At 45.2% G+C, this 25,812-nt stretch overlaps 1 protein-coding gene across 4 annotated transcripts in view; it reads left to right on the plus strand.

The window, feature by feature from the left end:
* Positions 1-25,812, plus strand: part of LOC106564665 (septin-9) — a 93,756-nt gene that overhangs the window by 20,983 nt on the left and 46,961 nt on the right. The window contains exons 1-2 of one of the 4 annotated variants that reach the window (XM_014130872.3): positions 5,075-5,220; positions 24,804-25,457. In XM_014130872.3, coding sequence (XP_013986347.1) covers positions 5,199-5,220; positions 24,804-25,457 — 676 coding nt within the window. In that variant the 5' untranslated portion in view covers positions 5,075-5,198. Of the gene's footprint in view, positions 1-5,074; positions 5,221-15,963; positions 16,240-24,803; positions 25,458-25,812 lie in introns of those variants that run through there. The other 3 variants (XM_014130870.3, XM_014130871.3, XM_014130875.2) reach the window with 3 other exon arrangements.

Raw genomic sequence — 25,812 nt, forward strand, 5'->3', positions numbered from 1 at the left:
ACGCTGGAGCTGGTCTCTCTTCTCTCTCTACAGATGGACACTGGAGCTGGTCTCTCTCCTCTCTCTACAGATGGACGCTGGAGTTGGTCTCTCTCCTCTCTCTACAGATGGACGCTGGAGCTGGTCTCTCTCCTCTCTCTACAGATGGACACTGGAGTTGGTCTCTCTCCTCTCTCTACAGATGGACGCTGGAGCTGGTCTCTCTCCTCTCTCTACAGATGGACGCTGGAGTTGGTCTCTCTCCTCTCTCTACAGATGGACGCTGGAGCTGGTCTCTCTCCTCTCTCTACAGATGGACACTGGAGCTGGTCTCTCTCCTCTCTCTACAGATGGACACTGGAGCTGGTCTCTCTCCTCTCTCTACAGATGGACGCTGGAGTTGGTCTCTCTCCTCTCTCTACAGATGGACACTGGAGCTGGTCTCTCTCCTCTCTCTACAGATGGACACTGGAGCTGGTCTTTCTCCTCTCTCTACAGATGGACGCTGGAGCTGGTCTCTCTCCTCTCTCTACAGATGGACACTGGAGTTGGTCTCTCTCCTCTCTCTACAGATGGACACTGGAGCTGGTCTCTCTCCTCTCTCTACAGATGGACACTGGAGTTGGTCTCTCTCCTCTCTCTACAGATGGACGCTGGAGCTGGTCTCTCTCTCTGCTCTCTCTACAGATGAATGCTGGAGCTGGTCTCTCTCTCCTCTCTCTACAGATGGACGCTGGAGCTGGTCTCTCTCTCCAAACAGATGGATGCTAGAGCTGGTCTGTCTCTCTTCTATCTCTACAGATGGACACTGGAGCTGGTCTGTCTCTCTTCTATCTCTACAGATGGACACTGGAGCTGGTCTCTCTCTCCTCTCTACAGATGGACACTGGAGCTGGTCTCTCTCTCTTATCTCTACAGATAGACGCTGGAGTTGGTCTCGCTCTCCTCTCTCTACAGATGGACGCTGGAGCTGGTCTCTCTCCTCTCTCTACAGATGGACGCTGGAGCTGGTCTCTCTCCTCTCTCTACAGATGGACGCTGGAGCTGGTCTCTCTTCTCTCTCTACAGATGGACACTGGAGCTGGTCTCTCTCCTCTCTCTACAGATGGACGCTGGAGTTGGTCTCTCTCCTCTCTCTACAGATGGACGCTGGAGCTGGTCTCTCTCCTCTCTCTACAGATGGACACTGGAGTTGGTCTCTCTCCTCTCTCTACAGATGGACACTGGAGCTGGTCTCTCTCCTCTCTCTACAGATGGACGCTGGAGTTGGTCTCTCTCCTCTCTCTACAGATGGACGCTGGAGCTGGTCTCTCTCCTCTCTCTACAGATGGACACTGGAGCTGGTCTCTCTCCTCTCTCTACAGATGGACACTGGAGCTGGTCTCTCTCCTCTCTCTACAGATGGACGCTGGAGTTGGTCTCTCTCCTCTCTCTACAGATGGACACTGGAGCTGGTCTCTCTCCTCTCTCTACAGATGGACACTGGAGCTGGTCTTTCTCCTCTCTCTACAGATGGACGCTGGAGCTGGTCTCTCTCCTCTCTCTACAGATGGACACTGGAGTTGGTCTCTCTCCTCTCTCTACAGATGGACACTGGAGCTGGTCTCTCTCCTCTCTCTACAGATGGACACTGGAGTTGGTCTCTCTCCTCTCTCTACAGATGGACACTGGAGCTGGTCTCTCTCCTCTCTCTACAGATGGACACTGGAGTTGGTCTCTCTCCTCTCTCTACAGATGGACACTGGAGTTGGTCTCTCTCCTCTCTCTACAGATGGACACTGGAGCTGGTCTCTCTCCTCTCTCTACAGATGGACACTGGAGCTGGTCTCTCTCCTCTCTCTACAGATGGACACTGGAGTTGGTCTCTCTCTCCTCAATTAGGTCTCACCATGGAGCCTATACAGTACAGCCCTGTTGAGGCTTATAGTTAACCAACGTTTAATCAGAGCTGGCTTACCGTAGCACCACTGTTTAAATACCGTACACATATCACAAATCAAAAAGTGTGACACCAAAAGATACTGCTGTTTTGTTAGTTGCCTGAGTGTCACAAATAGGAAGTCACAGATTGTCACGTGTGTTTCTGTATGTGTGTTTGTGCGTGTGGCCACAAGCGCGCCTGCTTGCATGAGTCTGTGTGAAAGACACCACAGTGCTTTTGGGCTCAGGCCAAGGGTCTGACTCTATCTCGCCTGACCAGCTGAGCACTGACTAGGTCCAGGGTAGACCGGGTTAGTGCTGCCATTTGGCTGCCCTAAAGAGTTCTCCTTAATTAAAACATGTCATAAGCAGTCACTGCATTCCATTAACTTTGTTATTGCTCAACAGCTTTAACAGCCTAAAAAAAACGGGCCTCTATTTTTGACAGACTTGGGTAACATTGACAAACACCATGTGGATGGAAGTTGGCTTCTTCCTTATGACTGAGTTCCTCTTTAATAAAGGTGAAAATGTATCCAGAGTGTAGCTCTGATCTGTTTCTTTGTGTGACCTTTAGTAACCACACAGTGTGTGTGTGTGTGTGTGTGTGTGTGTGTGTGTGTGTGTGTGTGTGTGTGTGTGTGTGTGTGTGTGTGTGTGTGTGTGTGTGTGCGTGTGCGTGCGTGCGTGCGCGTGTGTGTGTGTGTGTGTGTGTGTGTGTGTGTGAGCGCACACATGTACACACCAACACACACATATGGACACACACCTACAAATCTACACACACCCCTATCCCTCCATCCAGTCCCTCTACTCCCCCACACAGACATATGGCCATATGACATGAAGAGTGGGGGAGTGAGGAGAGCCAGAGGAAGGAGGTGCAGCAGAGGGGGAGAGACATACAACTCCACAGAGCTGGTTTGGGTTAGAAGGGACCCTAGATAACGGGTTTCTGTTAAAAGGGCTATGTAGATACAGATAACCCCACTGCTCATCCATGCCTGTCTCATTCCCACTAGGATCCAGTGTGTGTGTGTAGATTGGGGTGTTTGTGTGAGTCCCATCTATTGGCCATGGGGCACCCTTTCATGACTGGTTCCAACTTCCTTGGGTCCCACCATACAGTAGATGAAGCAATTTAAAAAGAGGATCTTACAAGAGAGAGGAAAAACCCAGAGAAGGTTATTATGAATGTTTGTGAACTCACTTCTGATCACACTCTTTGGCAGAGAGACAGCAAAGTTTGGCTCCGGTTGAAGTTTCTGACAACGTGCAACAAATCACCGTCGACACGTACACCATTCCCAGCCCCGTCTCTTGTATCATCACCTCACCTCAGATAAAGCCGGGCGTTTGTCATCGGGGCGAGCCAAGAGAAACAACTTGCCCTATCGCAACTGTAGCATATCACTGTCCTCACCCAGCCGCGGTTCCTGTAGACTAAACTAAAACAGCCCAGGACAGGTCACATTCACCTGAAAGAGCCAAAGGGTTTGTCTCCAATCATGTTTACGCTAAAGCTATCTAGATAGCTAAGTCGCTAACTCTGGCTAGCTAAAGTCGCTAACGCTGCACTATCTAGGGAGGGATTGGATGTCCCTTTGAGAACAAATGGAAAGGGAAGTGAAGTGCTTGTAACTTGGGCCGCGTGTGTTTGTTTGGCCGTTTTCTCATCCAGACGGCAGCTCGCTAAGTGACCCTTGACCTCTCCTGAAAGCAAGGTGGAGGGTCAGAGGCCAGAGTGCGTCCTGCTCTCCTGGCGTCAGGGGAGGGGTTGGAAAGGGAGTGGGGTTAGGGGTGGGCACTATGGAATGCTCCAGGTCTGTTAAGTGACTCCAGTGTTTGTTTTTCCTGATTAAACCCCAGTCAATAGAACTGGAGATACTCTGGGAGGATAGAATACACAGTCTCTGGTCAGGAAATGTTAAAGTTCCTCTATAACTCACTCAGTTGAGTGTGATGTTGTTATGGGAGTATTCTTCATCCGCTTACCCCACGTTTACCTTGTAACCATGGCGTCTTAGAATGGTGTCGAAGGTCCCTACGCATACAGTATCAGAGTGTGTGTGTGTGTGTGTGTGTGTGTGTGTGTGTGTGTGTGTGTGTGTGTGTGTGTGTGTGTGTGTGTGAGATTGGGGGCTGTTAAATGGAGGTAGCGGAGTGCTTGAGTTCCAGGAACCTTCTAGAGAAACTTTTTTTAAAGATAGAGAGAACTTCTATATGATCAGCACTGCATTATCACACAGTACTAACGCTGCATTATCACACAGTACTAACGCTGCATTATCACACAGTACTAACGCTGCATTATCACACCGTACTAACGCTGCATTATCACACAGTCTAACGCTGCATTATCACACAGTGCTAACACTGCATCATCACACAGTACTAACGCTGCATCATCACACAGTACTAACGCTGCATTATCACACCGTACTAACGCTGCATTATCACACAGTACTAACGCTGCATTATCACACAGTACTAACGCTGCATTATCACACCGTACTAACACTGCATCATCACACAGTGCTAACGCTGCATTATCACACAGTACTAACGCTGCATTATCACACAGTACTAACGCTGCATTATCACACAGTACTAACGCTGCATTATCACACAGTGCTAACACTGCATCATCACACAGTACTAACGCTGCATTATCACACCGTACTAACGCTGCATTATCACACCGTACTAACGCTGCATTATCACACAGTACTAACGCTGCATCATCACACAGTACTAACACTGCATCATCACACAGTACTAACGCTGCATTATCACACCGTACTAACGCTGCATTATCACACCGTACTAACGCTGCATTATCACACAGTACTAACGCTGCATCATCACACAGTACTAACACTGCATCATCACACAGTGCTAACACTGCATCATCACACAGTACTAACACTGCATCATCACACAGTGCTAACACTGCATCATCACACAGTGCTAACACTGCATCATCACACAGTGCTAACACTGCATCATCACACAGTGCTAACACTGCATCATCACACAGTGCTAACACTGCATCATCACACAGTGCTAACACTGCATCATCACACAGTGCTAACGCTGCATCATCACACAGTACTAACACTGCATCATCACACAGTACTAACACTGCATCATCACCGCAGATTGAAGACATTAGACCTAAGAGGGAGGGAGGGGGAGAGAGGTGACTAAGTCAGACAGAAAAAGGGGAAGTCTTAAGCAAAAAAAGGAGAGAGAGAAAAAAGACAGACATTACATGTGGCTGAGGCTGTGAGCAAGTAATGGAGCGAGACAGAATAGCCGGTAAGTTCTGGGCTCTCAAACTTTTTTCTTCTGCGTAGTTTGAAGTCTTTTTCATTGAAGAAAAGCTGCTTAATTCTCTCTTTTCTAACTCACTTGGTAACTTTAGTTTGCTGCCTCGCCTGTGTAGAGGAAGCCACGAGTCATTCGGGGTTCTGTTTGCTTAGTCGGGCAGTACAGTAGACGCTGGGGCACGCTGTCCGTCTAGTCCGCTTGCCTCACTACTGTTTGAAAGAGTTTAGGACTAACCAATTCGTCTTGCTAGTAAATTCCACAAGAATATGATCATCGGCTCTAATTCTCTCCATTTTTAAGGGTTGACTTGTAATAGTTTACTCTACAGCTGGTGGTTGTCTTTGTCTCTTTCTGACACTGTCAGCTGTGAGATACTGTACGGCTGCCTTGAGTGGGTGAGTGGGTGAGTGAGCATCATGTGAAGAAGTGTCTTAAGCCCCATGACTACAAGGTATCCTGGACACTACTATGGAAAGAAATGTGGAAAAGCCACAAACCAAATATGCAATTTGTGACTGAGGCATTGCAGTAGGATTGCATTGGATATGATGGACTAATGATTCACTACAGCTGACCCTGATGGGGGAGCTAGACTATAGACATGATTCACTCTGAATAATGTCATGGCCATGCGTACAAGGGAGTTGATGCTTGATTTCAGTCATCTAGATTCATTATGATTGATGGGAAAGTCTATTTTTAGTTATGGAATGAGGCATGAGCTCATATGTTTTTTTTTGCGGTTGTGGCCTCCGCCAGCGTCTTTTCAGGAAAGCCTAGCGCGTCCCACACACTGTGTCCTGTCAGAATGGGTGTCTTGTCATTCTGTGTCCTCCCCGCTGTTGCTCTCAGCTTCAGGGTTGATATTCCTCCACGTCCCCTGTTAATGTCACTCTCTCTGTTTACACACAGTGCTACGACTGAAGCTATCGCTGATCCATAGATCTGCCTAATCAAATCTTTCATTGGATTTTCAGTTTTTTGGTAAGTTTTGCGTGTAGAGGGGCTAAACTGGCCCGTATGGGCTCAGACTGGATTAAAACAATAAGGCTAATCCAACAGGCTTGTGGGGAATAGCGTCGGACATCAAACTGAGCGTCACTCTGAAAATCTGCCTTCATTCAGCTGCTAATGAGATGGCTCCACTTCAGCTCAGAGTGCATCTGATCTGCTGTGCAGACTCTGTATAGTTCTAGAGTAGACCACAGGGAGGCAGTGTTGCTATGTGAGTTTTCCCTTAGCCGTCTGTCCCTGTAGGCAGTCAGTGGAGTGCAGCACCGTTTCACTGAGTTCTGTGAAAAGTTCCATGTGGATGATTCATATTTTGCAGACAGGGATTTCTTTCTTGTGTGAGTTGGAAGAATCTAGCAAAGTCGGACATTGGTGGGGGCGAGGAGAAGTGTGAGGTTTTTCCACAGCTCGAGCGTTTGGTGGCAGCAGTCGCCTTTCACCCGGGAAGCCCTGGGCTGAGCAACTTCCTGTTTCTGCTCAACTCTTTATTTAATTTTTATGGGGTTGTTTTTAGATGTGTTGCTATGACAACCCCCCCCCCCCCCCCCACCCCCCCACCCCCCACACACACACACACACACACACAAAAAAAACAACACTTGACTTGTTTTACGAGTGATAAGTCTTAGCGGGACATTTTGGACCCGTGATCTGAGCCTCTGTCGCCACTCTCCGTTTTGGCTCTGTAGTGTTTTAAACCTCACTGCTATAAACCGTATTGTCAGACCTCAGAGTTACGGCTGTGGTGTAGCCTCTCTACCCTCGGCTGTGCTGGATTTAAGATAATATGTTCAATGTGATGTCTTATTGATCATCTCTACGTATGGGCAGCACATTGTGCTATAATGGCAGATAGTTGACTCACTCAATGTATCTGGCTGCTGCTTCAGTGGAAAAATGAAAAGCGATGTTTAATAGTGGAATCGAGAGGAGATCAGAAATGCCATGTAACTGTCTGTATTGTGACATTTTAAATAGCGATATGATCAGTACAGGATATCCTGTTGGGTGACGCTCTCATCACAGCCATGGCAGGCTATTGGTGGTTGAGGTGTGAGTTGATAGACCAGTTGAGGTCAATGCGGAGGGAGGGAGGGAGGTGGCGATAGGGCTTTGCTTTGAACACTGGTTCTTACATGCTCTGGATCAACACAAGGCCTGTTCAGTGTGTCACATGTCAGCTTACTCATCCTTCGGCTGCTGTGTGTGAATTGTCCTTTGAATTAGTTTGGGTTTTGCACAATGTAAACAGTGCAGTGAATGCTGACGATAGCCAACGCAGTACCCTTAAGACACAGCACAACAAACACATGCAAGACTCCACTCACACACATGCACACTACCCAATGGCTAACCCCTGTAGAGGAAGTTGCAAGGCTCTTTGTGTTCCATAAAAGCAGCGTAGAGGATTTCCTCCATGAGTCAGCTGTCGACACTTCTACCTTCCTACCTCTCTGCACCCTACCTTTTATTGTCTGCTAATATTATTATTTCTCCACTAGGATAAGACCGGGCCCAAAGAACATGGCCCTGGACATTGAGAACAGGAAAGTAGGAAACTGGGCGGGCCGGCTCTATGGAAGCCCCACCTTTTGGTGTTGGGAGTTTGGCTGGTACAAGGCTATTATATGGAAAGACCTAAACAGGGGTCAAATCTGGGGTTAGGTTAGTCATGATATTGTCACGCCCTGACCTTAGAGATCCTTATTATTCTCTATGTTTGGTTAGGTCAGGGGGTGACTCGGGTGGGAAAGTCTATGTTTTCTATTTCTTTGGTTTTGGCTGAGTGTGGTTCCCAATCAGAGGCAGCTGTCTATCGTTGTCTCTGATTGGGGATCATATATAAGTTGTCATTTTCCTTTTGGGTTTTGTGGGATCTTATTTTCTGTTTAGTGTCTGTGCCTGACAGAACTGTGCGCTTTCGTTTTTGCCTTTTTGTATTTTGTTTGAGTATTTTGTGAATAAAAGAATCATGAACACTTTCCACGCTGCGCATTGGTCTACTCTTCCTACCACCAATGGAGCCGTTACAGAAGATCCCACCAAAAACGGACCAAGCAGCGTGGTCAGGATGAGTGGACATGGGAGGAAATAATGAATGGAGAAGGGTCTCCCCAGCCTGGTAAGCCCTGTGGCAGCTCCACGCACCAGGCTGCCAGTACGTCTCCTCAGTCCGGTGAGACCTGTTCCGGCTCCACGCACCCGGCCTCCAGTGCGTCTCTCCAGCCTGGTACGCCCTGTGCCTGCTCCACGCACCCAGTCTCCAGTGCGTCTCCTCAGCCTGGTACGCCCTGTGCCGGCTCCACGCACCAAGCCTCCAGTGATGATCCATGGCACGAAGCCTGCACCGAGAGTAGATGCCCACCCGGACCCTCCCCTATAGGTTCAGGTTTGCGGCCGGAGTCCGCACCTTTGGGGGGGTACTGTCACGCCCTGACCTTAGAGATCCTTATTATTCTCTATGTTTGGTTAGGTCAGGGTGTGACTCGGGTGGGAAAGTCTATGTATTCTATTTCTTTGGTTTTGGCCGAGTGTGGTTCCCAATCAGAGGCAGCTGTCTATCGTTGTATCTGATTGGGGATCATATATAAGTTGTCATTTTCCTTTTGGGTTTTGTGGGATCTTATTTTCTGTTTAGTGTGACGGGTCAGTGTCACCGATCAGGCACCGTGTTATGCAGTGCGCATGCACAGCCCGGTGCGCTCGTTGCCGGCTCCTCGCATTTGCCGTGCTAGAGTGGGCATTCAGCCAGGACGGATTGTGCCGGCTCAGCGCTCCTGATCTCCGGTGCGTTTCTTCGGCACAGGAAATCCAGCGCCGGCTCTGCACACTGTGTCTCCGGTGCGCCTTCACAGCCCAGTGCGTCCTGTGCCAGCACCCCGCATTTGCCGGGCGAAAGTAAGCATCCAGCCAGGACGGGTTGTGCCAGCTCTACGCTCGAGACCTCCAGTGCGCATCCACGGCCCAGTGTATCCGGTGCCAGCTCCGCGGACCAGGTTTCCAGTGCATCTCCCCAGTCCGGTGAGACCTGTTCCGGCTCCACGCACCCGGCCTCCAGTGCGTCTCTCCAGCCTGGTACGCCCCGTGCCTGCTCCACGCACCCAGTCTTCAGTGTGTCTCCTAAGCCTGGTACGCCCTGTGCCGGCTCCACGCACCAAGCCTCCAGTGATGATCCATGGCACGAAGCCTGCAGTGATGATCCCGGAGCCTGCAGTTACAGATATATTCTTCAATGGATACTAGTATTCTTGAAGGTGTATCACGGCAAGGGCCAGCTCTCGTGTGACCCTTGTATGATCTATGGGTCTGACTGGGCCTTGCACCAGTGGAACATTCATTGAAGGTGTGGAAAATGCTAATGTAACGTGTAGGGAATGCTACAATAATCGTATGTTTAGATGGTACGAGGTAGACGGTAGATGGCAAAGCCATCATTGTTTTCAATGAGAGCACAACAGTAAATGTCATTGAGGCTGGCATTGAATGCCGTCAGCCGCCACGGTAGATGGGACTTACCGCCAGAGTTAAAAAATGTAAACTTTTGCCGTCTGCCATAGCGTCGTTTTTTTACCGGATGTTGATTTGCATTGTTTGTTTACTGAAATCACCATAGCAACGCATACCATTGTGCTGACTTGCTTTTGCCTTCACCATCTTGCTTGCTTTCTTGTCTTGCTATGTTCTGTTCTTTATTTTTGTCTTATTATTATCTATCCTGATGCCTAGTCACTTTACCCTGCCTTCATGTACATATCTACCTCAAATACCTTATCTATCCTGATACCTAGTCACTTTACCCTGCCTTCATGTACATATCTACCTCATATACCTTATTATTCTTTATACCATTTTGTTTAGTCACTTTACCCTGCCTTCATGTACATATCTACCTCAAATACCTTATTATTATCTATCCTTATGGTTTTAAGGAGGTAGCATTGAATTGGGTACAGTCATATCTAACTGACAGGAAACAGTCCACCTATATCAATGGTTCATTTTCTTCCCCTCATGTGTTAAACTGTGGAATACCGCAGGGCAGCTGCCTTGGGCCACTTCTTTATTTAATATATACCAACGACCTTTCCTATGCCCTAGCTGAAACTCAAGCTACTATATTTGCAGATGATACTACAATTTATGCAGCAAGACAATCGGTTCAACAGGTACAGCAAGCTTTACAAGGAGATTTGGAGAATATCAGGGAGTGGGTTTGCCAGAATAAACTTGTTTTAAACACCAAGAAATCCAAAGTTATGTTGGTCTGTTCCACTAGGAAAAGGCCAAAACAGCATGGGATACAATTAAGTATGGGAGGAGTACAAATTGAAGAAGTAGCAGAAACCAAACTATTGGGAGTGCAGCTAGACAACTGCTTATCATGGTCGTCTCAAATAACTCATCTATGTAAAAAAAAATATTAAAACAGCATGTATAATCAGAAGGATAGCTAAATATTTACCAGGAAAAATTATTAAGCAAATAACACAAGCTTTAATTGACAGTCAAGTGAACTACTGTTCTGTGGTCTGGGGAAATGCATCATCAAGTGAAGTTAGGAGGCTGCAGATTGCACAGAACAAAGCAGCAAGGATTGTTTTACGGTGGAGATATGGTTTTTCTGTTGCAGTCATGCGCAATGTTCTTGGTTGGTCATCAATCGACAAGATAATTGAAAAAAACATGCTTATTTTATTTCATAATATACATCATTTAAAACGGCCAAGTTCTATTCACAACGGTAATCAGTTGGTAAGAGACAGACATTCCGTAAATACTAGGAATAGATTGTCCACCATCTATGCGTTATCCAGACAGAAAAATAAATAGGCAAAAGAACATTTTGATTTAGAGCACTAAAGAAATTGAATAAATTAACTGAGCAAACCAGAAACCTTTCAATATATACATTTAAATATTATTTTAAAACGCTTTAAATATAATACACAGAAATGTTGTGGGATTACAGTAGATGAAGAATCCATATTTTTTAGATTGATTATTTATTGGTTCATTATGTTAGTATATTATGTATGTTTGTAATAGTGTGTTATATGTGAAAATATGTCGTATATAAATTGTATTTTAATATTTAAGGACTCTTGGAAGATTAGTTCAAATGGGGACTAAAAGAGATCCAAATAAAATAAAATAAAATCCTGATGCCTCGTCACTTGACCCTGCCTTCATGTACATATCTACCTCAAATACCTTATTATTATCTATCCTGATGCCTAGTCACTTTACCCTGCCTTCATGTACATATCTACCTCAAATACCTTATTAGTATCTATCCTGATGCCTAGTCACTTTACCCTGCCTTCATGTACATATCTACCTCAAATACCTTATTATTATCTATCCTGATGCCTAGTCACTTTACCCTGCCTTCATGTACATATCTACCTCAAATATCTTATTATTATCTATCCTGATGCCTAGTCACTTTACCCTGCCTTCATGTACATATCTACCTTAAATACCTTATTATTATCTATCCTGATGCCTAGTCACTTTACCCTGCCTTCATGTACAAAGCTACCTCAAATACCTTATTATTATCTATCCTGATGCCTAGTCACTTTACCCTGCCTTCATGTACATATCTACCTAATTTACCATATTATTATCTATCCTGATGCCTAGTCACTTTACCCTGCCTTCATGTACATATCTACCTCAAATACCTCGTACTACTGCACATTGATCTGGTACTGGTACTCCCTGTATATAGCTACATTCTTGTGTACTTTATTTTATTCCTCTTGTGTTACTATTTTTCTTTTTATTCTAATTTCTTAAACTCATTGTTGGGAAGGGCTCGTAAGCAAGCGTTTCACGGCAAAGTCTACACCTGTTGTATTCGGCGCCTGTGACAATTTTTTTTTGATTTGATGATGACTGGTACGACGTTTTCTTTGCGTCCCTCGTCTAAATGTACCATAACGTGACATGTGAAACACTTCATCGCACAGTGTGTTTTATGCCTGATGGGCAAAGTGTGAAATGATCCAGTCAGGCTAGGAGGCCTGGCGTGTTTACGACTTCTAGTTGGACAGCTCTCTCACACGCTCTTGCTTTCTCTTTCTCTGAGTTTTATTATCCCGTTTAATTACGTAGAGTTTCTCTACTCAAGCTTTTATTGAAGCCAAGTTCATTTAGCTCCGTCAATTTCATCAGCAGTCATCAGCGCAGTGTTGCCACGCTGTCTGGACCGAAAGGTCAGGACAATCACGTTTTAAAAGGTGTCATTTTAGAGAAACTGTCTAATCCCACACACACACACACACACACACACACACACACTCATAAAAGGAATTGATGTGGGGCGACTGGTTTTGTGTCACTTCCTGATGATGAACGTCTATGGTTGTGTGTTCCTATTCTTCTGAAATTGGCCTGACGACTAAGTCTGCAGGTACAACCGGTGAAGTATTAGGAGGCCTACACCGTAAGTGACAAAGCTAACCCACATATACTGGGGAGAGATGACGTGAAGTCGTCGGTGTGAATATGTGAAGGGTCCTAGACCAGCCTATCCTATAAGCACGTTGTACTGACCCAAACCGGCACCCTTTTACACAAACAACATGCATCTACACCACAGCTCTCCTGTCTCCTCTCTCTCTCTCTGCCATGATCCAGGACCAGGCTGTATTGTTTTGGTGGAGATTTCTCTACAGTTTAGCCCTGAGCCTTCAAACACTGTTTACTGGGCTATTTCAGGGGTACTGAAACACACACGCGCTCCAGATGTTGTTTTGAAAATCTGTCTCTCGATGCCTGGAAGGGAGCCATCATCTGCGTGTGCGTGTGTGTTTGCGTGCGTGTTTAGATAAATATATGCTGGCTGGGGAGGTGTGTATTTTGAACGGTGTGTTTTAGGTTTAATTGAGGACTGAGGCTGTGTGGCATATGGTTTACAGTACTGCCACTGGGGCTGAGTACCAGGGGGCCACACACTGCTACTTTTGACCAAATATACATACATGAATGCACATGCATAGGTTAGTGAGGATGTACTGTAACACACACACACACCGCACGCCTATACACAGCTGTCAGGTTTACTGGATGTATGACACACAGAATGTGGGTATGTGAGTACTTATGAGGCTGACTCAACCCATGGTTGCTTTCAGCACTGAGAGGCACCCTACACAATCCATAGAAGACTGTAACCTTTCCAACACAGCACAAGTGGTAAACATTGTAGCAGTCTAGCAGAGGTATTCCAATCCTATAACTGGTATATATCATAAACACACACACTCCATAGTGCTTGGACACACACACACACACTCTACCTGGCAGCCTCTGGCCCTGGTCCCTAGACACTCGCCATAGAAAGGAACCAGAACACACAATAAAACACAACAGGACCGCTCCTGACCTGAAGGTGTTAGGGTGAGGCGACGCCAGCCACCAGGTGGGCCCAAGTTCCTAGGATGACATTGACCTTCTCAGAAATACCTTTTCATTCATACAGCCGGCTAGTATACATAGTACACATTCACAAGACGGAAATATGTATGGCTTGTTGGCATCAGAGTGGTCCTCTGTATGGTCCATATGCTCCACTAAGGGTGTAATACACTGTGTGATTACAATGTTGACTTCCTGTAGGTCTCAACATGTCTGGCTCCAAACAGGAAGTGAGTTTCTCTGGAAAAGCCATGAGTCACTCATCACTAATTACGCTATTGCTTTGTTAGCGTAGAATGCTATCGGGAGGTCATAAGCAGATAGCTCTACCATTGCTTCCTAATGCTAATTACTGCAGGTTGACTGCGGTGCAGACTTTAGTATGAAACACAAGGACAACTATATGTTAATTTTGTCACTTTCTATTATTTTTTATATCAACCGTTTTCCAAGCCTTCAGAACTTGGTACTCACCCCCAAAAAAAGTAGTCCCCAGGGACATGTAATCACGACTCCGATCAAATGCTGTCTTATCAAGCTCAATCCCGCGTTGTGTTATTAGGTTACACACTCTCCGAAATCCCCACAGATCTTAACTTCCTGTCTTTTCTCTAGGAACCATTTTTTTAACAGGGAGCGAGTTTGTGTGTGACTCGCTCCTTAGCCGCCCTAAGCCCTACAGTGTAGTCAGTCGTTCTGTGTCAGTCAGGAAACTTCCAGAGAAGTGAGTGTTCTTTAATTAGAGAGGTTGTGAGTCTAAGGATGAGTCTGAAATGGAACCCTATTACGTGTGTGTGTGTGTGTGTGTGTGTGTGTGTGTGTGTGTGTGTGTGTGTGTGTGTGTGTGTGTGTGTGTGTGTGTGTGTGTGTGTGTGTGTGTGTGTATATATATATGTATTCAAAATATATATATATTTAACTAGGCAAGTCAGTTAAGAACAAATTCTTATTTACAATGACATCCTCCCCCGGCCAAACCTGGACAACGCTGGTCCAATTGTGCGTTGACCTATGGGACTCCCAATCACTGCCAGATGTGATGCAGCCTGGACTGTACTATATAGTGCACTACCTTTTGACCAGGGCTCATATAGTGCACTACCTTTTTGACCAGGGCTCATATAGTGCACTACCTTTTTGACCAGGGCTCATATAGTGCACTACCTTTTTGACCAGGGCTCATATAGTGCACTACCTTTTTGACTAGGGCTCATATAGTGCACTACCTTTTAGACCAGGGCCCATATAGTGCACTACCTTTTTGACCAGGGCTCATATAGTGCACTACCTTTTTGACCAGGGCTCATATAATGCACTACCTTTTAGACCAGGGCCATTTTTGTGCACTACCTTTTTAACCAGGGCTCATATAGTGCACTACCTTTTTGACCAGGGCTCATATAGTGCACTACCTTTTTGACCAGGGCTCATATAATGCACTACCTTTTAGACCAGGGCCATTTTTGTGCACTACCTTTTTGACCAGGGCCATTTTTGTGCACTACCTTTTTAACCAGGGCTCATATAGTGCAGTACCTTTTTGACCAGGGCTCATATAGTGCACTACCTTTTTGACCAGGGCTCATATAGTGCACTACCTTTTTGACCAGGGCTCATATAATGCACTACCTTTTTGACCAGGGCCATTTTTGTGCACTACCTTTTTAACCAGGGCTCATATAGTGCACTACCTTTTTGACCAGGGCTCATATAGTGCACTACCTTTTTGACCAGGGCTCATATAGTGCACTACCTTTTTGACCAGGGCTCATATAATGCACTACCTTTTTAACCAGGGCCCTATATAGGGAAAAGGGTGCCACTGCAGATGCTGTCAGACTTTGTGTCAGGAAAGTACCAGAGAAGTGAGTATTTTTTAATTAGTGGTAGTGAGGCAGAATTCCATGTTTATCTGTAACTACTGAGGTACTTTCTGAGGTGGTCAGTTCATGTTAGCTCGAGTGGAGTGGGACTGAGTGGCTTGAGGTTTATGAAGGCCATTTTTGAGAGCCTGACTTTTTGACTGGTTGGCTGAGGGCAGGGGAGCTTGCTGGTTCATTACATGAGGCCAGGAAGTTGGTTAAGTGGCTCTGTGACATTTCCCCTGTTGGCTCATGTCTTTTTACATGTTGTAGAATGTTATGGGATCAGACTTGACACACAGACACAGTCATGCACGCACACACACACTCATTGAGAGGGAGACGGCAGGCAGGGAGATGCACAGAAAAAGAGGGAGGGAGTTTCTCTCTGAGGGGAGGAGAGGAGGGCTTGCCTTTCACTCTCTGAAGACTGAACGCTGCGATGTAGTGCCATGCATAGGAGGAAGCAGAGAAAAAGAAGTTGCTCCTTTAAGAAAGCTGTAGGCTTGGATCAGATCTACTACTCAGCACTCTGGTTTTTTACACTGGCTCCTAATTTGGGATTTGTTTAGAATCAGTAGAGGGACTCTGGAACGTTACCTTGATTGGGAAGGGATTTGGGAATTCTGTTTACTTTTATATCAAACCAGCAAGATGTCTGACTCCAAGGTTACTGCTCACTTGGACGGAATTATCTCTGACTTTGAAGGTTTGTCATGTTTTGAATTATACGTTTTGATTACTCTCTTTTATTTGTCACAGACGTTCCTATCGACAGCCAGTGGTGACTAACGGCTGAAGATAACTGATGTCAAAAATACTATTTCTAGATCAAATTTACAATTGAGTCACTAGCCTTCTTCACTTAACAGCGCTGGTCTCTCCCTTCTCTCTCTCGCTCTGTTTTTGTTTCTCGAGTTTGTTTGTGTGTGTGTGTGTGTGTGTGTGTGTGTGTGTGTGTGTGTGTGGTGTGTGTGTGTGTGTGTGTGTGTGTGTGTGTGTGTGTGTGTGCGCGCATTGGGCATGTGTTCCCCTCAGTTTCTTAATCCGAGTCTGTTATTGATTATATCCTAGTTACGTCAGTAGACGACCCCAGTATTGACAGTGCTACTCCACCACAGGAAACCTTCCAACTGAAAGCATTAAAGGGACTCATAGTAAAGCCTCATCTGGCCACCGCAAACCCCCATTCAAACTCCTCAATGTGTCCTCTGTCTCTCTCCTTTGTTTTCCTAGCTGTCCTGTGAAGCTAGCATTGATTTCCTTTGTTGTCCTCTACCTCCTTTCCTCTTCCTCCTCCGGTCCAAGTGTGTCCTTCCCTCCAGCTGTGAGAGGTCTGACAGATGCGCCACACACACACCTACCCACACACACACACACGTTTGTTTTGCTATCCTTGTGGGGAACAAACAATTGATTCCCATTCTAATTCCTATTTTCCCTAACCCCAAGGGGTGCACATTTTTGGGTTTTGCCCTAACTAAACAGCTGATTAAAATGATCAAAGCTTGATGATTAGTTGATTATTTGAATCAGCTGTTTTCTGCTAGGGCATAAAACAAAACATGCACCCCTTGGGGTCCCAAGGACCGAGTTTGGGAAACACTGCCCTAAAACCTAATCCTTAATCTAACCTTAACCCTAAAACTAAACCTAACCCCTAACCTTAATCTAACCTTAACCCTAAAACTAAACCTAACCCCTAATCATTAATCTAACCTTAACCCTAAAACTAAACCTAACCCCTAATCATTAATCTAACCTTAACCCTAAAACTAAACCTAACCCCTAATCATTAATCTAACCTTAACCCTAAAACTAAACCTAACCCCTAATCATTAATCTAACCTTAACCCTAAAACTAAACCTAACCCCTAATCCTTAATCTAACTTTAACCCTAAAACTAAACCTAACCCCTAATCCTTAATCTAACCTTAAGCCTAAAACTAAACCTAACCCCTAATCATTAATCTAACCTTAACCCTAAAACTAAACCTAACCCCTAATCCTTAATCTAACCTTAACCCTAAAACTAAACCTAACCCCTAATCATTAATCTAACCTTAACCCTAAAACTAAACCTAACCCCTAATCCTTAATCTAACCTTAAGCCTAAAACTAAACCTAACCCCTAACCCCATCTCTAACCCTAATTGTAAGCCTAAACCTAACCTCTAAGGCTAAAAAAGCCTTTTTCCTTGTGGGCTTGACAAAATGTACACATTTGTCTGAATTTTCTTGTTTTGCTATCCTTATGAGGACTCTGGAGGCCGATTAAAAGAGCAGTGATACTATCGAGCAGTGTGCAGGTTTCTTCATTTTATCCCCACAAGGACAGTAAAACCAAACCACACACACATTGAACTGAAAGTGTGTTTCCTCCGTCAGATCTGAGAATCTGAATGTGTGACTGAACATAGTTAAACAGGTCAGTATTATTAATTAATTTGTTTAGCGTCATATGGACACAGTCCAAAACTTGATGAGCGTTGGGTTCTCGCTCTCTTGGTCAGATCAGTCTATGTGCATTCACGCCCTTAGAATTACACTTCTGGATGTGTGGTCCTGCTTCAGGAAGTCATTTTGAGTCAATGAACCTTAAAACAATTGTGGTGATCTCTCCATATTGGACAGACCAGACTCTGTCTCCCACATCTGTAGGTTTATGTCCAGGTAGTTTTTGTTGTTGTGAGTGATTATATGTTCAGTAGCAGTACTGTATGATCAAATGGATGAAAAATACCATATCAGTGCCATGTTAACAGGATGATGTCAGCCACCCTGTCACTCAGCCTGTCCTCTCAGGCAGTTGTGGATTCTGCTTGTATCTGATTCTCCCTGGTATCTGATCTGGGGCCGTGTAGAAACGTCACTACTTGTCACACACTGCTGCTGAAGCACTGCTGACGTAGGCCTACTCTTCCATTTACTGGCAAATCCAGTCTGGTCTCTTATCTGTCTGTCTCTCAGCTCAAACTAAAAGTGTGGGGATTTTCCAGAGGCTTATTGTTTGCGGACAGTGTGCGTTTTTAGATTGTGTGGTTTATGTTAGTGCGTCGGTATGGATTTTTATTTCTTCTTTATGAGTGCATCTAAGATCAACATCAAGTCATAAGCCTTGGTCTCGTATCGCTCTCTGATAAATTGAATGAGCCGAATAGTGAATCAACCGCATAGTGAATCAACCGCATAGAGAATCAACCGCATAGAGAATCAACTGCATAGTGAATCAACTCGATAGTGAATAGGACTACTCATCAACAGTGAATAGTTTTCTCACGATCTGTTTGCTATGGTGGAGTTTGAAATAGCTGCAGGTGTTGTCTGGAATCTGTCCACTCTTGATACTTCTAACATTGGAAACGGCTCCAGTGGTCAACAAGTGATGTAAATCAGGATGGCAGTAGCCTGCGGTACAGAAGGCTTTCTAGTCGTTAACCTGTGGCTGTTGCTTGTTCAAAGGAATGAACTAGGCCTTACCTGCCAAGCACCCAGGGGTTCAGACTGAAAGGTATAGAGCCAAGTACTACTGAACTACCAACAGCTGCATTCACTTTGAGTTCCTCCATATCTTTCTTTCTCTCTCTCTCTTTGTCTCTGTCGACTCTCTCTCTCTCTGCTATAATTATTTTGTGCTGAACCTGGCCAGAAGACGAGCGAGTTACACACGCCCTGCGTCAGCATAAACCCAACAGTGTCCAGAGAAGACATGAGGAAGTGTATATTTGACACCCTGACATTAGCGGTGGCTAAGCTTTGGACTGATCAAGTGAAATATAAGGGGAGGGTTTGTGTAACTTTATCGGTCAGTCGATGGCCTTGCCTTGTCAGACTTGGTTTTGAAAGATTTCTATGATATTATAATTCCACTGCATAATGTTGTAGCTTCTGTTGACACTGGCAGAACCGCTATGTGCGTACGTAGTACCACGGAGTTAAACTTCACCATTATAGTTTGTGTTAGTGTATCAAGATAAAGTGTTGTCAACTTGAATGGACATTTCATTCAAGCCATAATCGCTGTTTTGCCAGTGGGTTTGGCATTGTATGTACAGTAGTATATGTCTGACACTGCACAGTTTTAAATGCTAGCATTATATCATCATGCCTCTTATGTTTTCACAGACCGTAATCTGTCAGTATTACAGTAACTGTCAGCGTCCTCATCGTTCCACCGTCATGTGATAATGATCAGGAAGTGAGCGAGTCTGGAATGTAAGAGATGGGTCAGTGGTTCAGTGAGACAACCATTGACTAGAGACTTAATACCATGGTGTTATTAGCAGAGAAACTTGCCCATCCGGTCCAATAGACATAAATTTGACTAGACACACACACACTGATGAAACTCTAGCATTTGGGCCTCAGAGTTGCGGTCCCCAGGGGAGCTCCCTTCACTCTTCAGTTCTAACAGGCCGGTCTGAAGGCCGTCTGGCCCCCGTCTAGACCCCATTCTTTGAGGAAGCTGATCCAGCCGGTCACATCAGGACTCAGACGACATGCCATGGAGCTCAGGGCCCATACTCTCAAAGGGCCTCAGAGAAGGAGTATTGAACAAGGCCTGGGACTCTAACATGAAGGCCACCATGAGGTCCGCTGGCCTTGTTTAGTTGGATAGTGTACTGATGTGGATGAGCTGTAGTGCAACAGTGGGCCCTAGAGAACACAACCTCATGTCTTGACCTTTTTAGTCAGTTTAGGTATACATCTATGGTCTCTCGCTCGCCCTCTCTTTCCTCAGTGTTCAATCTGATCTCTAGCCTCACTAAACCTCACAACAGGATGCGGTGATGACTTTGATCTTTCTGACCTCAGTCAGAACCAACACAACCAGGAAGTCAGTCTCGTTCTATAACTACCGTGAGACTGTAAACAGGAAACAATACGTTGTGGTTCTGATGGCTCGTTTGGTTGGAGCACAGTTACATTTCACAGCTCCATTTCCTGCATAAAAATCACATTTTAATTGTCACATGCTTCGTAAATAACAGGTGTAGACTTACAGTGAAATGCATACTGACTGTGTTAACTCAAACCATTAGATAAAAGCACCTGCATAACTGTATAATTATCATTAGCCTATCTCTTTCTAGCTGCATCAGAGCTGTACAGTATCTGTTGTCCATTACTCTATCTGTGTGTCCTTGAGGAGATGAGCTAACGCCAGTGATGCACACAGGGACAGGAAGTCAAGGCTAGCACCTGGGCCTAGCAGGGTGGGAGAGAGAACAAAGTCTGTTTCCTGCTCTCTATTTAAATCTATTTAGGTGGGCCGGGGGTGATACCAGTATCGCGAAACTTGTTAGTGTCGTGGCAGGGAAACAAAACACAAAGCAGATTTCTTTAAGGAAACAGTTCTAATGTTGGAAACAGACATTATTATGTTGTCATCCAGAGTCACATGTATTTATTTTCCAAACTAGTACACAATATTTTACATACAGCTGGTTTATAAAGGACCAAAGAGTTGAGTCTGGTTCGTGTTTTCATTTTTGCCATGGATATTGTTTTGCGATACTGGTATCTTCCCCGGCCCTACTATTTAGGTCAGGTGGGAGAGAGCCTCCATCTTAGTGTGTTGTGCTATGCTAGGACCAGGAGTTTTCCTAACCACAACATCTGGCCAGGAAAAACTCTGTTGGCCCAGTTATAGGCCTGGACTAGGGCCCAGATTTGTTCTTGGTCAGGAGAAATGCCAGGCCCTATGGCTATTTTTATGGTCATCCCCTCACAAGAGACTGTGAGATACTGAACACTAAGAGGTAGGCTACACAGGGAGAGAGAAATAGGCTCTGGTTGTTAAGGAGATTCCGCAGAGACGTTCTGTATTTCCAGCTCATTGTCTGGGAATGCCATTTCACCTGGGGGATGAGACGGTATTGTCCGTCTGGCCTTCGCTCACGTCGGGATACTGGCGCTCCGTGTTCCCAGGTCAATCCAGCACGTGTGAAATCTATGACAGGGATATCCTTGGATGCTTCCTCGGAAACACGTGATCCTTCTTCTCTGTCTTCTAGTGGAATGATGTTGGAAAGAGTGACCTCAATGTATAGAAAACCATGGAAAACCGCATCGTAGAACTGAGTCGAGGAACGTTCCTATTTGCTATAGTAATTCCCGTAATGTCTCTCTCTAAAGTCATTCTCAGGCATATGGTGACCGTTGAGAAAGATGAATTTCTAGGTCTTATTAAATGATATGAGGCGGCATTGTAGCCTAGTGGTTAGAGCATTGGACTACTAACCCAAAGGTTGCAAGATCGAAACCCTGAGCTGACCACATATCTGTCGTTCTGCCCCTGAACAAGGCAGTTAACCCACTGTTCCTAAGCCGTCATAGAAAATAAGAATTTGTTCCTAACTGACTTGCCTAGTTAAATAAAGGTAAGAAATAAATATGCAGCCATCTTGGATGTTATGACAACACATAAGTCCTATCAGTGTTATGCCTGTCTGACAGTCTCTATGCAATCGTGGTCTTTGGTCTTACACCCAGCCGACTGTTTTTAAGCATTGAGCATTAAATCATACATTGTACAGTTTCTCTCTGATAATAACACTTAAGTCCTATCAGTGTTAGGCTTATACTGACTGTCTCTCTATGCAGGCAACCCTGGAGACTGTTCAAGAGCATGTAACGTTAAAGAACATTCAGATAGAAATGTATGTGGTAGAAAAGATGGGACTGTCTGTCAGATTGAATAGGGAATCATGTCAGCTCTGTTCATTCTATTTCTGTCTGCAACGTTCAGAACGTTTCAGATCACTGAATACACCAGTGGTCTTCCAGCTCACTGTTTGCTAAGCACTAAGCAGCAGACTGATTTGGCAGTCAAATCCTAGTCCTGGACCGAGTTGAAAGTAGCCAGAGCCTTGGAATCATTCAGCACAATCATAGAACACGAGAGGGAGGAAAGGGGGGTTATGGGGGATGGAGTCCAGTGGCAAAGTGGTTTGGACATGGAAATAACTTATAACCGTGTTCTGTTTTATAAGCGGCATATGGGATTGGGTCTCCCATTCTAATTAAAGATATGGGAGATGGGACGTGTTTTTAGTAACAGCCAAAGCAACACACATCCTTAAAATGAAGGGCTAAAATGTTTTTATAATGCCTCTTGGACTCCGTAAACTCCAATATTCCCCAAATCATGAGAGCGTAATGGAGGAAGCATGAGAGAATAACAGTTAGTCGTCGGAAATTGTTTAGTTGAGAACTTTTTTTAAAAGGTGTTTTGGGGGTTGTTAAGAGCATTTAACACCTACAGTATGCACACATGAGACCCTTCAAATACAGTTAGGAGGTTTAGCAGTTTGCTAATGCTGCTATGCTAACGTTGGTTAGCTAGCTTTTCAATGCACAGGGAATGCAAGAACAAGGAAAGGCAGATCAGCAAAACAAATGGACAGATGTATGGTAACCATAGCAGCAGTGAGTGTTTAAATAGAGAGATACAGAGGAAGGGACTAGCAACACCAATCATACGACAGCATATAGACATCATGGACACTTATGAGGCAGTCAGAGAAGAGCAAGACATTTGCTCCAGCACGCTAAGTTATAGTTTGGCAAAAAGAGGATTTGTCTTAGGGGGAGAAAGAGTATCGCTGTCATAAAATTAAGAGGCTTATAGCAGTAAAATTTAGATTAGGTCCATAACTGATGTTTTGATGAAGGCTTTGGTGTGATTGTCTCTAGCTCTCTGGGTCCCTTCACAGCTCAGACTGGGTTTATGGAGAGGGCAATGGGATAGGGGCTGAGTACCCCCTCTCTGTGTACATACATACATACATACATACATACATACATACATACATACATACATACATACATACATACATACATACATACATACATACATACATACATACATACACTACCGTTCAAAAGTTTGGGGTCACTTAGAAATGTCCTTGTTTTTGAAAGAAAAGCTCATTTCTTTTGTCCATTAAAATAACATCAAATTGATCAGAAATACAGTGTAGATATTGTTAATGTTGTAAATGACTATTGTAGCTGGAAATGGCTGTTTGTTTTTATTTTTATGGAATATCTACATAGGGGTACAGAGGCCCATTATCAGCAACCATCACTCCTGTGTTCCAATGGCACGTTGTGTTAGCTAATCCAAGTTTATCATTTTAAAAGGCTAATTGATCATTAGAAAACCCTTTTGCAATTATGTTAGCACGGCTGAAAACTGTTGTGCTGATTTAATGAAACAATAAAACTGGCCTTCTTTAGACTAGTTGAGTATCTGGAGCATCAGCATGTGTGGGTTCGATTACAGCCTCAAAATGGCCAGAAACAAAGAATTTTCTTCTGAAACTCATCAGTCTATTCTTGTTCTGAGAAATGAAGGCTATTCCATGCGAGAAATTGCCAATAAACTGAAGATCTCGTACAACGCTTTGTACTACACCCTTCACAGAACAGCGCAAACTGTCTCTAATCAGAATAGAAAGAGTAGGAGACCCCGGTGCACAACTGAGCAAGAGGACAAGTACATTAGAGTGTCTAGTTTGAGAAACAGACGCCTCACAAGTCCTCAACTGGCAGCTTCATTAAATAGTACCCGCAAAACACCAGTCTCAACGTCAACAGTGAAGAGGCGACTCCGGGATGCTGGTCTTCTAGGCATAGCAGGGTTGTTAAGATTGTGTATATAGGCTATGCATCAGTTACTACCACTACTCATCCATATCTCATACAATATTCAAGAATGCATGTAGAGAATACAAGGCAGATATATGACTTTCATTTATATAAGGCCATGCAAGTCTAAGGCCACTTGAGGCCCTGCAAGTGGGTGTATAAATTGGATCACATTTTATAACATACAGTACCACACTGTGACGTAAAACTGGCACCATTTAAACTTGTGTAAACTTATACAGTGCCATCTGCAGTCGTATGTAGTGACAGATTGGCACCACTAATAACGAGTTATTGAAATGATTTGAGCTTGGAATAATTGCTTGTCGCTGCCATTTTCCTTTGTGATGTCGCTGAGATTGCTTTTCCAGCTTCTCTCTATCCACTAACCTCAAGCAGCTATGATGCCAGGGATGTCAATACAGTTCATGTTGCTCCTCTGGAATTAGAATACACTGTTCATATATTTGCTGTTGTATTTGTTTAGTCCTGGACTAGCCGTAACGTTTGTTTAGGAAACCGGCCCTAAGTGCACTCTGATTATCAGCAATGTCAGAAATGGTAGTATGGATGCCTCATTGACTGAGTGTGTCTGTCTCATCTCACCCTCCATGCAGCTCTAAAGAGGTCATTTGAGGTGGAGGATGTGGACACCTCGGTCAACTCCTCGCCAGGCTCCCGCCGGGCGCCCAACAACACCAACCACCGCCCCATCATGTCCCCCACCAGCATCTACTACCGTGAACTGGGCGCCAGCAATAACAACAACGGCTCCATCTCCAAGGCCATCATGGGAGGGGGCAGCTCCAAGCCTCCTGAGCCCATATCCCGGGGACGCACGGAGCTCTCCATCGACATTTCCTCCAAGCAGGTGGATCCAACCAGCCCTGGTTCCCTCCGATTCGGCGCGAAACGACCCGAGGTCCTAGGCCACTCCAAGACGCCCGAGATGGGCCACAAACGGGAGATGACCTTCTCTAAAACGCCCCAGGAGGTGGTGATTCGCGCGGGGGCCCGGACCCCCGAGCCACCCAGCCATGCCCGGAGGTTCGAGACCGTCAGTCTGGGGGACGGCCCGGCCGCGAGGACCACACCAGGGATCAGCGTCACCAAAGCACCCGAGACAACGGGAAATGGAAAGAACAACCACGAGAACCATGGTCATCATGCACCGGTCCACCACCCGCATCACCCCAACCCCCACCACAACACCATCGTCACCACCATCCGCTGCTCCTCGCCCAACCGCACCAAGTCCCCCAACCCAGACAGTGAGTAACCTCTGACCCTAGGTTTCTTCTCCTGAACCCTCTAACTCCTTAGGTTCCTCATGTGATCCTGGATGTAGTCACTCTAACAGAGTGAGGGCCTTCAAGTGGCACAAACAGCCATAGAGATGCTTGGGTTTGTAGGAAGACCCCAACTTTCCGTTGTCTTTCAATTGTGTCACTGTGAAGTTGCTATGGAGATGACCAGTATATACATGTGTAAGCAAGGGAGAGTAAAGCAGTGTTTTGAGGCTTTGGACCTGGTGTGTGTGTGTGTGTGTGTGTGTGTGTGTGTGTGTGTGTGTTGCTAACCACCAATCATAGGATCTGGTGTGTTTGGTAGTGTGTGTGTGTGTTT

This window comes from Salmo salar, chromosome 12, assembly GCF_965601325.2.
Source record: "Salmo salar chromosome 12, fSalSal1, whole genome shotgun sequence".
NCBI lineage: Eukaryota > Metazoa > Chordata > Actinopteri > Salmoniformes > Salmonidae > Salmo > Salmo salar.